Source organism: Carlito syrichta, unplaced genomic scaffold, assembly GCF_000164805.1.
Source record: "Carlito syrichta isolate Samal-C Ts95f unplaced genomic scaffold, Tarsius_syrichta-2.0.1 Scaffold316017, whole genome shotgun sequence".
Lineage (NCBI taxonomy): Eukaryota > Metazoa > Chordata > Mammalia > Primates > Tarsiidae > Carlito > Carlito syrichta.
This window is the reverse complement of record NW_007260113.1, coordinates 217345-233383: the sequence shown is the minus strand read 5'-3', so window position 1 is coordinate 233383 and position 16039 is coordinate 217345. Positions and strand designations below refer to the sequence as shown.

Here is a 16039-nt window from a genome sequence, read left to right as displayed (position 1 = left end):
TGACATATTCTCAGTATCTTATATCTAATTAATCTCACAACCACAGAAACCAAAGTTCAAATTACACAAGTTGGTGACTGGTTCAGTATTTTAGCCCAACTCTTTCTGATTTCAAACTCATGTTCCTTCTCCTATACCCCATGCTCCTCATTGTCCAAAGACCTCACCATAATCTGAGTCACACACTTCTGGTCAGGGTTCAGGTCTCTAGTTGACACTATGCTATCAGCAAAGCTCCTGGGGAAGTGCTGGGTTCCAGGTACATACATGCTAAGTCTAGGCATCCTCCTCAAAGACATATCTATAATCTGCCTACTTGAGGGAAATTATCAGAATATTCCCCTCAACTCATAGTTGCAGTATTTTAGTTAGAATTATATTCTGCTACAACAGAATAAACTAAAATAAGTATGCTTTAAACAAATTAGTTTCTCTTTCACTTTCAAAAAAGTATAGAGATTGGTTAGTCCAGAAGTGAATTGGGGTACCACACTCTCAAGGACCCAGGCCTCTCCTATCTTGTTATACCTCATGAATGACTTCCATTCCCAAGGTTATCTCATAGCCCACAATGGCTGCTGGAGTAAAGCTAACGCACCTACCTTCCTGCCAACAGGAAGAAGAAAAGAAAGAATAAAACAATGCTTAAAGGATTCCTTTAAGGACATATCCGGGCTCGGTGGCTCAGCCTATAATCCCGTGCCTTTAGGAGGCTGAGGTAAGTGGATTGCCTGAGTCCGCGGGTTCGAGACCCGCCTGGGCAACTTGGCAAGACTTCATCTCTACAATAAATCAAAAAATTAGCCGGGTGTGGTAGCATGTGCCTATAGTTCCAGCTACTCGGAGGGCTGAGGCGGAAGGATTGCCGGAGCCCAGCAGGCGAGGCTGCAGTGGCCGGGAGCAGCCACTGCACTCCAGTCTGAGAGACAGAGTGAGACTCCAACTCAAAAAAAAAAAAAAAGGACATATCCTATAAGTTGCACTCACTACTTCTGCTAGCATGCATTAGCCAGAACTTAGTAATCCACCATAGCTGGAAAGAAAGCTGAGAAAATACAGTCTTTATTCTGGGCATCTATGTGCCAAAATAAAAACCTGAGTTTTTATTATTGTGGACTAAGGAGAGGACAAGTATCAAAGGATAATTGCCTATTGTGAGACTACAGTCTTTTATATAAATGGTTCATTGGGTTCCTTAAATAATGTTTATATTTGTTTTGTGGAGAGAACAAAAATGCTAGTTTGTCTTCTGGGGGAAAAAAAAGATCAAGTCTTGGAGAAAAGGAAATAATGAAGACTTCTACCTTATTATGTCAGAAGATAGAAAACAGCAGCTTGCCTGTCACCAATGAAGATTTCTCAAAGACCTACCCATTACAGTTTTAGCTTTTCCAAAATCTCCTCTCTTAAGAGGACTCCACAGCTACCTCTCTGAAGGAATTAGAATCAACAGGAATCATCAATCCATGGGGACCAGCAGGTTGTCAAACTCAGTGACAGTAGCTGAACACAGGGCAGAAGTGATAAAACATCTCATCAGGTCCCAGAGCCATTGTTTTGTCTCCATAAAATGTTTTACTAGGGTCTTTCCCTTCCCTTTCTCTCCACTTTTTATATGACAGAGTCATAATCACCCTTCATGTGCCAGCTCATTCATTCATTCAACAAACAATAAATGTTTTTTACGGACATTCTAAGGGAACCTTACCATTTCCTGGGTGAGACAAACCCATGAACAAATAATTGTGAAATCATATAGTAAGGACTATATAGAAGAGTTAAAATGTCCTATGGGAACCTAGAAGATTTCTAAAAGGTGTCACATAGGAGGTGGCTTTTGAAGTGGTTCTTAATTCATCTTTCAATCTCCAGTGCCAGAAAAAGAGTAAATATTTCCTGAATAAAAAGCTTAATTATCTTTTGACACTTGGTTCTCATAATCTTCATGATGAGCACAAAACTGTTCGATTGCTCTACAGAAGCACTCAACAGGAAATAAAGCCGCTCTTTCCAGGGACATCCAGGCAAGTAAACAGTAGATAATCTGCTCCCTCCCACCCCCTCAAATATGCTGCTTTATCCATCCTATACAAAGATTCTGTAATATCATCTATTATTGGGTTTGATCGTTCTTACAGTAAGGAAGAATACCCATATAAAATGGACTTGTCTCTTACTGGAACTCAAATTCATTTCTGATTTTAAAATCTATTGAAATATAAAAACAAGAAATGTCATAAAGATTTGCTTGTGGATGACTGTAAGTCCTTAATAAATGTGAGGTTTTGGGGTTTTTTTTTTTTCCTTTCCTTTGTTAAGATAACAATCTGGTCAAAAAAATAACTTGGTTGGAGTTAAATAGATAAAATTTCCCAGAAGGCATTTTTGTCCATTTTTCAGAATTTGGGGAGGGAGGGTCTACTTTTAATTTTAATTCATTTTAGCCAATTATGTTTATTCTAAGCTGCCTATAATAACAGTAAGTTAGAAAATATAGATGTTCAACGTAGAGAATTGATTAAAGAAATTATGTTACAAAATAGTGTGAATAGCATACATAAAATATAAAATATAAACTGATTATTATAAATTAACTTTTCTACTATTGAGAAAAACGTTTTAGCTCATGAAAATAAAACAGGTTTGATTCACTAAAGATAAGTCAGAAAGATAGTTCAAAAATCTCAGAACATTTTCTTTTGTTTTACTATTTAAGGGTTTTTATATTTACTACAATAACAATGCATATTTCATTCCTATAACTTCAATACCGTTTTTCATGTATACACATGTTTTTTACAAAAATTAAATCATATCAAATATACCGGTTTATAACCATTCAAAAACTATGTACTCCCCACCACCAAGCTAGCTTGGCAACGTAATGCAATATGTTTATCCTCAGAGAGAGTTTTAAGAAAGGCTGGAGAACAGTACAGATCAGAGCTGCAGTGCCAAGAGCTGGTGAAATCCTGTACTCCAGTGGCAGATGAAGGCTTCATTCTGAAGTTTCAGTCCTAAGTCCTTTCTGCACTGAATATGCTAGAAACAAAGGCTCAGTCCTTCTGAGCCTTCATCTCCTTGCCCGTTCTTTGCCACAATATGAGGATGATTATGCTCATTTCTCACAAATGCTCTAATAAAGAAGATCAACTTTTTAATAACCTTGAGTTTATTATGTTGCTGCCTGCTCATTATTGGTATTATTATTATTATTATTTTACCTGGCTCTGAATTTTTTTCTATTTTTTAGGATAGCTCGGCTGACATGCCCCATGGCACTTAATTCACTCCTGGATTCTGTTGTTGTTGTTGTTGTTGTTGTTTAAGAGTTTACCAATTTTAATTTACTTGAATAAACATTCTTAATTCTTTGTATATACTTCTTTTTTAATATATAAATTCTTATGTGGACAGTATGCTACTTACTTGGGGGTAGAGGCTGGATTTTACATTGTTTCAGTACTTCCTGCACCATCTCTCTACTGCCCTCCCAGACACACTCCATAGTGATTTTTACAAAGACCCTGTCTATGGTGGATCCTCAGTTTTGGGGGACACTGTTGTCCCACACAAGCCTCCCTTTGTGGAGGAATGGGAGGCATGGGCCACTGAGACTCATGTGGGAAGTCGTCCAGATGGGAATTACCAATGCTGGGAAGTGAATTACACTGCCAGGAAAGATTGATGCAGCCAGTAACCCCTTGCTAGAGGTTGCCTGAGGCCATTTCATCAGTAACCTCTGCTGAACTGTAACACAAGGACTGAGAAAAGGTCAAAATATTAACACTAAACCACCTACCGTTGGCCTCCACCATAGCCTTTATTATGTCCAGTCCTCAGATCCCATAAGCATGAGACTTCTTTATTTAAGCATGGTCATTCCCTTGCTCATTTACACCTCATTCTCTTTACCAAATACCAAAAAAATCTACTCATGGGTACACCAAGAAATCATCTTCCAAAGACAGGCGCTACTCTCCTGAGGACACAGGATTTTTCTAAACTAATTGAGATTTTTGTTTTCCTTCTCTAACTCTATGTATGTTTTTTCTTCTAATTCTGATTCAAATTCTTCTTCAAAATCCTTTTTTTTTCCCATTCTCCATGAACTCCTTTTTTATAAAATAAATTCAAGCCACCTTTACTAAGGAAAAAGTACATGAACAATGTCCAGCCTCACTTGGGAATTCAGTCAGGCACTGATGTGGTAGGGGGTCTTTCATGGACACGTTGGGGTGTCTCTCCTTCAGGACAAATAGTCCTGGCCCTCTGTCCCCTTCTCCTCACTCACAATCATCAGGGCCAGCAGAAACCCAAGCTTTGAAAATAACAGGCGAGAAAACAGGTGTCTTCCGGAGAGCCCAGTGCTTCCCAGATGGGAGAAGCGATTAAATGGACAGGAAGTGTGACCGCTCCTCAGCAAAGCCAGGGACAGATTGAGAAATGTGCTGTTCTTATGAAAGTGCCAAGGTCATTATTAAATGGATGGAAACTATTGTTCATAAAAGGCACTTGTACAAACGTGAAACTCTCTTTACGGCCCTGTTTACATTTATCTCAAAACAAAGGCTTGTCAATGAAGAGCTGGACGGTTTTCCCACCATGGCCTTATCCACACATAAACACCATGTAAATCTCTCAGGCCTTATTCTGAGTGCTCCCTGCATGGCAGCTGACAGCTCCTCCTTGCCCTCCCCTCTGTGTGCCTCCAACCTCCAGAAACCCCATTTCAAAATCCCCGAAATAAAAAGCATCCCTGTCTTAGAAACAGGCTCTAATTCTTCACCATAAAGCTTTAGAAACAATGACAAGAACATAGTTTCTGAATGTATTTTTCCTCTAGGACTCTGTGAAGGTCCAACTCATTTTAAAACAACATTTTCCAGTCACCTTCCTGCCCTCTCCTTTTTCAGGGTGGATTCTTTAGTGTACTGACCTCAGCACCTCAGGCTGGCAGGAAAGCCGCCTGGACTCCCTGGGGCACGTCAAGGCCCAGTGCAGGAAGCTTCACAAGGTCTTGCCTGTGTTACTCCTGGCCTGCTCTGCATTACTCATGCTCCCTCTTAAATAGTTTGCATGTGACAGAACCAAGTCCCAGACCTTGGGAACCACAACGACTCCCATCTCCAACACCTGGGTCAGGTGGAATATTTCCTAGTGCAAGAAGAAAAAAGAGGCTAGAGTTTGTGCTTTTAAAGGGTCAAAAAGAAACAAAGAAGGCCCAAAGATGGCAAAGTCATGCTAATGTCAAAGTGCGTGATTTTTTCTGGTCAGGTGCAGTGACTTATGCCTGTGGTCCCAGCACTTTGAGAGGCCAAGGTGGGAGGATCGCTTGAGGCCAAGAGTTTAAGACCAGCTTAGACAACACAAAGAGACCTTGTCTTTACAAATATAAAATAATTAGCCAAGTGCCTGGAGTCCCAGATACTTGGAAGGATGAGGCAGGAGGATTGCTTGAGCCCAGGAATTGGAGGTTGCAGTGACGTGTGGTTGCACCACTGCATTCCAGCCTGGGTGACAGAGTAAGACCCTGGACTCCTCCCCCAAAAAAAATCATAATTTTATGCATCATCTAGCATTTATAGTCTCCGTATACTGGGAAGATTTAAGTATGCTTTTACTTACAAACTAGAGTTGAACTGGCTCAGAGGTTCACAAGCCCAGCTACCCGTCAGAAACTACTGGGCTGCTTTTTTTGAAACAGCAATTCCTAGGTCCTCAGAATGACTAAATCAGAATTTCCAGGAGTAGAGCCCAGAATCTGAATTTTTCAAAGCTCCCTGGAGGGGCCTATTTGCAGAGCTAGCTTTGAAAATGGCTGCACTAGATGACCTTCCATGCACCCTCCCACAACCCTAGACACCTATATGAGTTATTGAGTTTCCAACAGAAACAATGACACCTGTATGGCCCACCCACACCAACCCAGACACACACACACTAAAATGCACTTCCTTAGGGATAAATAAGAAAAAGAAAATGATGAAACAGAAACACAAATTCATTTCTGATATAAATAAACACACTGCAGCCCTGGCCTCTCTTCCACCCCAGATGACTCTCACAGCTCACATTTCAGAGAGGGAGAAAGGGAGTTAGTTGCAAGATCGATACTAGAAAAAGGTTTCACTCTACAGACCTATACCTCAGATGTGCACCCTCTCCTTACCCATGAGCCACTGTCTACAAGGGTGCCCCATATAACTCTTGAGCTACTTAACTTGTGATTGAGTCTGTAAGAGCCAACATTACCCTCTTGCCTCCTTCAGTCTATGAAGTAGAAGACCTACAGGCTCAATTCATGTACACATATCCTGTGCTCCACTCAAAGGGCTAACCACCACAGGAGAACAGATTCTCCCAATGGAACTGCCTCTGACTTTAACCCAAGCCCACGTGATTCTCCTTCCATAGCACCCTGACTTCAACCCAAATTCAGCACCATTTGGGATACAAGGAGCCACCTCAATTTATACTTTAGAGAGATCCACACAGTTTGTGACCAAAGAAAGATCAGGAATTATATCATTTTCAGACTGAACGGTACTCTTTTTTTCTACCCTATAGGTAAAGTTCATTTCTCAGGCTCCCTTACAGAAAGATCACCAAAAATAATAATAATAATAATACTCTAAATAGTAGAAGGTACTAAAATAGAAGATACAGAAGTTAATTCCCCTTTCCTCCAGGAGACTACCCTGACTCAACACATACATATTTATATACTTAAGGTAAATATACAAAGATGTAAGACCAAAAAATTTATTTTTATGCCCCATTCCCTAAAGAAGAAATAGAGGGTATGACAATGAAAAAAAGTTACATTATCCAACTTGAGTAATACAAATCAATATCCATCTACAAAACTGATGTTAACATCTAACCAAAGAAAAAAACTAATAACAGTAGTCGCCTGACCTTGGATGGTTCTACTGTTTTGTTCTGTGATGGCAACCTGAAAAACAAATTATTTTATAGGCACCTGGCTCATTATGCATTACAAATTAAATCTTCATTTATCTATATGCTCCAAACAGTACCAATCCATCGCCATCACTTAAAAACACATTGCCCTTCTTTCTAGCCTTGTTAATTTCCAGATGCTAATTAAATTTAAACTCATAAAAATATCTGTTTAGCATGCATGACAAGATCATCCCTCAATATCCATTACCCACTGTACATTCCAGCATGTTTACCCACTGTTTTCTGTTTACATTCTCATCTATATGCCTTAGTTTCAAGGGACAGACTGGGGACTTAACCTAGAATTCAATCTCTCTCCCATTTCAATTCCACCCAAGTTGTCCCCTCTGCTTGATGCCTTTGTAAGCAACTTTCTTTCAAATTATTGCTGAGAAGAATGACTTCCAGATAATAGCACTTAAATATGGAACAGCAGGATGATAAAGGAATGTTGGAGGAGAGCTATATATTTCAGCCCCTTTTCACCCGGCCATTACACAAAAAGAGAAGACTTTCGATCTCTAGAGATCCACAGTCACTTATTTATTGCCATAAGAAGGCTGACAGACAGTCTGAAAGCCATGCAGATAATGAATGGCATTGCTCACCACCAGCACCTAACATAATACATGCCACCATCCCACAGGGGCATCCCAAAGGCCTAGAAGACTCAAAGGATCACCCAGCAGGAAGATGATATTCACGTTCTGTTTTCTCATTAACACATGTCCTCACCAGTGGACAAATAGCAAGAAAAAGAGAGGAGCTCTGCCTCAAGATGGCCATGTTGCACAGAGGCAGCTCTGCGTTGCCCACCCTTCTTAGCTGGAGAGGTGCTTCTCTCTCAAGAACTTACACTGTGGCTTCAGATGTGTCTGTCCCACATAAGGCGGTCCATGCTGTCGTGCCCATTGAACAGAGAAAGGCAGTGCACCACCATGAGTACAATTACTCTCTGCAGGCAATGTCTAAGTGAAGGCTCAACTAATAAAAACAGGCTGCGGTACCCACCTTACCTCCTGTGAACTCCAAAAAAGGTAGAGATGAGCACTTTGAGTCACAGTTCCATCATGACAGAGGCATTCCTACCCCTTCAGCCTTTATTCCAAAGTTTGGTAAAGTTTTCTGTAAAAAAAAAAAAAACAGCAAATATTTTAGGCTCTGTGGGCAACATGAAATATGTCACATATTCTTTTTTCTGTATTTTTTTTTAAATTTTAAAAATGTAAAAACAATTTTTAGCTGGCAGGCCATACAAAAAACAGTCTACTGGCCATATTTGGCCTATGAGCTACAGGTTGACAACCCCTGTCTTATTATATAATACAGTGTACAAATCGATTTTCTCAAACTTGTGTAATATACAGACTCCTTCTAAAGAAAAAAAATTATCATTATACTCTAAGAATACATTCACAAATCCCTGGGTCCCACAAATCCCACAATAAGAGCTGCATTAAAATGGACTCTGTCACTTTAAGGAATCTCATCTTGCAGATGAATATACAATATACAAAGTTTTCAGTTATAAGGCAGTGGCCAGAGGATCTAAAATCAGCTTACATTAATGTTTTAGATTGCCTTGGAAATGAAAATCAGCCTTAAACACTGTTAGTTGAAAAATAGCTGTGTTCTCCCTGAAGTCTGCAGCCAGATCCATGCAATGCATGTGTAATTTATAGAGCGGAGAGGGAAGCCACTTTGCCTGCATTGCCAAACTGGTTAACATGATCATGATCTCACTGGGAAAAAGTGTGAGAAGGTAATAACTGAAAGTACCAACCGCCCATTTCTTTCTTCTCCTCATCTTTCCCCATCTTGCCCTTTCCCGCCTCACACTTGCAACCTGCTTGGAGTGACTGGTATTCCCTGGAGGTATGAAGAGGGGGCGGAGGCAGGTGGCATGTTGAGGTCAGACGACCAATAGGTTAAATTCTCACCTTCTAGTTCAGAAAACCTCGATCCAGGTAAAAGACTGACAATGATTGGCAGTCAATGAGTTCTAGCTGAGCCAAGGTTTTCCACTTTCAGCACCAGTCCCTCATTCTAGACTAAAAACATTCTTTGAGTTAAGAAAAGAGCCAGGTGCAGTGGCTCATGCGTTTATTCCCCCTGCTCTGAGAGGCTGAGGTGGAAGGATTGTTTGAGGCCGGGAGTTCAAGACCAGCCTAGGCAACATAGTGAGCCCTACCCTCGCCCCATGCCCCACATCTCTATAACAATTTTTTAAAGTTAGTCAAATGTGGTAATGTGCACCTGTAGTTTTAGCTACTCAGGAGTCTGAAGAAGGAGGATTGGTTGAACCCAGGAGTTTGAGGCTACAGTGACTTATGATCATGCCACTGCACTCCAGCCTGGGTAACAGAACAAGACTTTGTCTCTAGAATAAAAAATAAAGATAAATTTTAAAAGTTTAGTAAAGGAGGTAAGGGGATTTAGAAAGTTTGACATAAGTATTAGAAGGGATCAAAGGGAGTGATGAAATCTAACTTAAAGTTTGGGGATCCCAAGGTAGTTGATTTGTGCTCTGTTTCCTGTCTAGAATTTTGAGAGGCAGCTGTCTCATAGAGGTGTCCCGCATATAAAGGCATGGGGTGCAGGTGGGGGAAATAGATCAGACCTAGGGCTTACACAGCTGTTGGAACTAGTCCCACAAGAACTATAAAAACAACTGCTATTAATATGTTCAAGTATTTAAAGGCACATAGTGAGTGAGCCACTAGGTGATCTCAACAAATAAATAGAAACTATCGAATAAAACAATGGAAATTCTAGAATTGAAAAGTATAATATTTGAAATTAAAAATCTAGATGGATTTTTCAGCATATTGGTCACTGTAGAAGAAAGAATCAATGAACTTCAAGACAGGGCAATAGAAACTAGAAATTGAAGCACAGAAAGAAAAAAAGACTGAAAAATATAAACAGACCTCAATCACCCATGGAATAATATCAAGTAATCCAACATACTTGTTATTGGAGTCAGAGAAACAAAGGAAGGAGAATGGGGTAATATAATATGTGTGTGTGCATGAAGGGAAACCTCCCAAAAACCCAGAATTTGTTTATTAAAATGTGTGTATTTATTCTTATGTTTTCATACTTTGTTTTAAAGATGTGGGGTACAAGTCAGTATTGGGAAATCTATGAGCGGGTGAAGTCTGGGCCTCCAACTGGTCCTCTTGTCTCCTGGTTTAGGATCAGGTACCCTTTATGTTGTTAAGTGCCCCCACTTCCTCCCTTCCCTGGCAGTGTCCCGCTATTGCTGATCCCTTCCTTGTGCTATTCTTAGTAATGTTCATGTTCCACTTATGAGTGAGAACATGTGGTTTTCGGTTCTTTGTTTCTGTGATAGATCGCTGAGAATGATTGTCTCCAATTCTATTCAGTTTGCTGAGAAGTCCATGATTTTGTTCTTATCGCTGCATAGTATATGTACCACATTTTCTTTATCCAGTCTACTTTTGATGGGCAGTAGGGTTGATTCTATGTTTTTGCTATTGTGAATAGTGCAGCAATGAAAATGTGTGTGCAGGTATCTTTTTTTGTATTACGATTTGTGCTCCTCTGGATACATTCCCAAGAGGGAGATTGCTGGATCATATGGAAGGTCAATTTCTGGTTCCCTTAGGTATCACCACACTATTTTTCATATAGGTTGGCTAGCTTGCACTCCCACCAACAGTATAGAACATCCCCTTTTCTCTGCACCTGCGCCAACATCTATTGTTTTTGATGTATTAATAAGGGCCATCCTTACTGGGGTAAGGTGGTATCTCAGTATGGTTTTGATTTGTATTTCTCTGATGATTAGAGAGGCTGAAGGAAATGACAATACAGAAATTCATACGGGAACAAAAAAACAATCCTCAGCAAAAGAAACAAAGCAGGAGGTATCATACTTCCAGACTTTAAGCTTTACAATAAGGCTGCAATAATCAAAACAGCCTGGTATAGGTACAAGAATAGGCATATAGACAAATGGAACAGGATCGAGATTCCAGAAGCATTAACTCAATCTCTCAATCAAATCATCTTTGGCAAAACCACCAGGGAGAAGATACTTTATTCAGCAGATGGAGCTGGGAAAACTGGCTGACCACATACAGACAAATGAAGCAGTTTCATCTCTTCAACATCAACAAAACATTTCTCTTTTTTTCACCCAGGGCGGGGGGAAGTCACATGGGGCAAGATCAGGTGAATAGGGAGGGTGGGGCATAGGGGTTATGCTGTTTTTTTGGTCAAAAAACATCAACTCAATACACACAAAACCCCATAAGAACACACAGAAAAAACCTGCAGCTATTCATGACATAGCCAACTGCTGAAAACCAAAGAAAAAGAGAAAACTTTCAAAGCAGCCAGAGGAGAGTGAGGCTTACTCTTTTTTTTTTTTTTTTTTTTTAAGTTGGAGTCTCACTCTGTCACTCAGGCTGGAGTGCAGTGGCAACCTCATGGCCACTGAAGCCTTGACCTACTGACCTTCCACCTCAGCCTTCCAAGTACCTGGAACTACAGGCGTATGCCACCATGATTGGCTATATTTTTTTTTTTTTTGTAGAGACAAGGACTTACCAAGTTACCCAGGCTAGTCTGGCCCTGGGTTCAGACAATCCTCTTGCCTCCACCTCCCAAAATGCTAGGATTACAGGCATGAGCCACTGCACCCAGCAAGGTTTACTCTTAAAGTTTAGTCTTGGTTGCCTTTTGTGAGTCATGGAGAGTGACTTTCATATATGTTACTACTACATAGGTCCCAAGGGCAAGTTCAGTCACGAGTTCTTAGAATTTGAGTTCCAACCCAATGGGAAATTGAGATATGCCGACAACAGCAATTACAAAAAATGATGTCATGATCAGTAAAGAGTCTTATGTACATAAAAGCGTGATGAAGAAACTGAAGAGAACAATTAATGACAGTGAAATTACCAAACAGGATGATGTTTTATGGCCTCCTCCTGATGAGGTGGACTGGCAGGAGCTTGAAATCATCATTGGAGATGAACACATTTCCTTTACAAATCAAAAACTGGTTCTCTTATTGATGTCCATCAATCTAGAAGGCTTACAAGTATTTTATTTTCTTGTCCGGGACCTAAAGTGTTTGGTCTTCAGTCTTACTGGATTACACTTCAGGATGAAGCCAATCTAAATTAAATATTGGTGTGGACATGAGGGGGTGGAATAGTTACTATTTTCAGAAATATTTTGTGTCTATCAGGGCAATATTTTTTTATAAACTTTAAGTGATTGTCTTTAATAAATATGTGATAAAACCCAATTTTTATAAACAACTTTTTAAAATAAATAAATAAAGCAGCCAGAGGAAAAAAGATGTATTACCTATAAGAGAACAACAATAAAGATTACAACTGACTTATCATCAGAAACAATGCAAGCCAGAAGACAATGAAATGACATCTTTATAAAGCACTCAAGGGGAAGGAAAAAAAATAATAAACCTAGAATTCTTTCTGTATCCAGCAAAATATTCTTCCAAAATGAAGGAAAAATCAAGACATTTTCATATTTGAGAGAATTGGTCCTCAGCATACAGAATTGGTGCTACATTCAGAAATGTTAAAAAGAAGTTCTTCAAAATGAAGGAAAATGATATCAGATAGAAATTCAGTTCTACATAAACAAATGAACATTTTCATAAATTACAAATATATAAGTAAATAGGAGCATTTTTCCTTGTTTCTTAATTTCCTTAAAAGGCAATTAACTGGAGGCCAGGCACAGTGGCTCACGCCTATAATTCTAGCACTTTGGGAGGCTGAAGCAGGAGGATTGCTTAAGCCCAGGAATTTGAGACAATTAACTAGTCCATTGAAAGATAAATGAATAAACAAAATTATCCATTCAATTGAATATTATTTAGCCTCAAAAAGGGATGAAGTTCCCATGCATACATGGATGAACATTAAAAACATTATGCTAAGTGAAATAAGACAGACACAAAAGGATGAATATTGCATGATTCCGCTTACATGAGGTACCTAGGAAAGGCAAATTCATAAGGACAGAAAGTACATCAAAGGTTACCGGGGACTGGAAGGACAAAAAAAAAAAGGAAAGTTATTGCTCAATGGCTAAAGAGTTTCTGTTTGGAATACTGAAAAAGTTTTGGAAATAGATAATAGTGATGGCTGTACAACATTGTGAATGTAATTAATGCCACTGAAATGTACACTTAAAATAGTTAAAATGGCAAATATTATATACATAACCATTTGTCACTTAACTACAAAGATATATTCTAAGAAATGCATCTTAGATGATTTCATTATTGTGAGAACATCATAGAGTGTACTTACCTTAACTTAGATGGTATAGCCTATTACATACCAAGGCTATATGGTCTAGCCTGTTGCTCCTAGGCTATAAACCTGTACAGCATGTTATTGCACTTAATTCTGTAAGCAATTGGAATACAGTGGTGACTATTTGTATATCTAAACATAGAAATTTTTTAGCCTGTTATAATCTTATGGGACTACATTATATATGTGGTCTGTTATTAGCCAAAACATCATTATGTGGAGCATGATTGTACTTTGAACTGAAGAAGATTGGAAGGACCTCAGAAACAAGGTCTTTCTTACCTTCTCCTGTCCTCCTGTCTCTCCCTCCTCTTCTTCCCCCAAAGGGAATCACAGAAACCAGAATTCCTCTTCCCCAAGGCGGGTAATACAAACTAGAATTCCTCTTCCCCAAAGTAAGACATAAAACCTAGAAAGGTCACTCTCTCCTTTTTTCCTTCTCCCTTGAAAACTGTCATTCCATAGGGGTCCTGCCCTATACCTGGGGAAAGGGAAGAATGATACACAGAGACGCCAAGAAGAATCTGAGCCTTACTGGGTTTTCCCCCTCAGTCTACTACCGTTAGATCACACCTTTTTGTCTCATCACATTTCTAAACAGCTATCTATATATTCTTTATCAAACCTAAGCATAAAAGTAGCATTCCCTGGGTGTTTGGGCCTTCATTTCTGAAGACTTTTGCATCACATAAAACTCTGATTAAATGTGTTATGCTTTTTTCTTGTTAACCTGTCTTTTGCTATCAGAGTGTTGGCCATGGCCCTTATGACAAGTGAAGAAAGATACCATAACTTTCCACCTCATAGCAGTTTGTTGTCCCGGCAACCAAAAGGGTTCTGAGTGATTCATTGCTGGTGGGAAGGGGACTTGTATCCTAGATAGTAGATATATCTGCAAGCTACATTCTCAGAGGGGCAGCCAGTATTAGTGAGAGAAGTGTATTGCTTAAATCAAGAGTCAGCAAACTTTTTGTGAAAAAAGCTTGAGTAAATACTTTAGGCTTTGTAGACCACATGGTCTTTGTTCCAAATATTCAACCGTGCTATAGTACAAAAGCAACCACAGACACTTATGTAAAAGAATGAGCATAGCTATGGGCCAATAAAACTATGAACACTGAAATTTGAATTTTGTGTAATTTTTACATCACATAGCATGATTCTTCCTTCTGTATTTTAAAACCATTTAAAAATGTTAAGCCCATCCTTAGGTCATGAGCTATACAAAAACAAAGTGAGTGAGGTTTGCCCCATAAGCTGAATTTGCCAACCTCTGACTTAGATTCTCATCTCTAGATGAGGTAATAATTCTCTTTTGCCCTCCCAGGGCAAGAAAAATGATGAGTCCCCAGGATTCAACCACATGTAGGGCAAAGAAAGTGGAAGGTACTTTCCAGCTTTCCTCCAAGACTAACTATGATTGGATAGGAAAACAGCCCATTGGGAAGAGTAAAAGGAATGCCTTCCTCATCTTCTGAACTCCAGGTGTTTGGGATAAGCTATGAGTAGGGTTGTGTCCTTTCTGAAAATAGATTCATCCCACCATGCCCCTCCAAACACTACAGGGTTTAGAGATAAGATTATGTTTTCTTTTACTTTTTTTGTGTTGGAGTCTCACTCCATCACCCAGGCTGGAGTGCAGTGGCATGCTCATGGCCACCCCAGCGTCAACCTGCTGGACTCCAGCGATCCTTCCACCTCATCCTTCCAAGTAGCCAGAACTATAGGCACACGCTCCCATGCCCAGCTAATTTTGTGATTTATGGTAGAGATGAGGTCTCACCAAGTTGCCCAGGCTGTTCTCAAACCCATGGGCTCAGGCAATCCCCTCACCTCAGACTCCCAAAGTGCTGGGATTACAGGCTTGAGTCACCATGCCCGGCCAAGATTACATTTTCTTAATCATAAATATTCTTGCGCTATGAGATCCACAGAGGTATTATTCCAATCTCTTCACTGCATAAAGACATTGAAGAGAAAGACCTTCTTGGCTTGGAGGCAGCAGAACTCTGAAATAGTAGGATAGTCCTTAAATAAGAGGGAAAAAGTCTTAAAGTAGATAAAAAGGGGGGAAATGCATTCCTTTCCTCCTTAAAATTAGACTGTGGGTCATGACGAAGGAAGAACAGCACTTAACAGGTTCGTCTGAAGCAGTTGTGGGTCTAAAGGGGATGCAGAACTCTGAATTGATTAAAATTAGAAAAGAAATTGGGGAGGAACAAAGCCAGCACATTTCAGAAACATACGGTTGCCCGAGTTAGAAAATAAAAATACACCCAGTTAAATTTGAATTTCAGATAAACAAGTGATTTTTTAGTGTGTCCCAAATATCATATCCTATGTTCTATCTGCAATTCTACAGACTGTGGTGAGGAAAGGAGCTGAGGTCTTCCAGCTCTGTCTGCACAGGGGAACCTGGGACTCTAGAAAGCCATGGCTTCTGGGGGCCCTGAATGGCTGCCGGAAACCTCTGGGGACTCATCAGTCATCCCATTTTAGTTCTGATCGCTTACACCAAAGGGTAGTAATTTTTTACTCCTTATGAGGAATAAGCATTTGCCTTTTTATAAAGGCAGAATGTTACTGCGAGGCTTTTATGCCGTGTGGGTAAAAGCTTGTGGCCCCCGATTCCTTAAAAGAGCGTAAAAGATGTTTTGAAAATGCATATGTACCCCCTGAATCTAAAATATAAATAGATAAATAAAAATTTTAAAAAGATAAGGTTGTGGCAATACACCTCA

At 39.7% G+C, this 16039-nt stretch overlaps 1 protein-coding gene across 1 annotated transcript; it reads left to right on the top strand.

Moving 5' to 3' along the window:
- The first annotated feature begins 11688 nt into the window (after positions 1–11688).
- LOC103276272 (protein mago nashi homolog) lies at positions 11689–12124 on the top strand. Its single transcript, XM_008073681.1, is given in 2 exon segments — positions 11689–11811; positions 11813–12124. Coding segments are annotated over 2 exon segments (435 nt in total).
- Positions 12125–16039: the final 3915 nt, after the last annotated feature.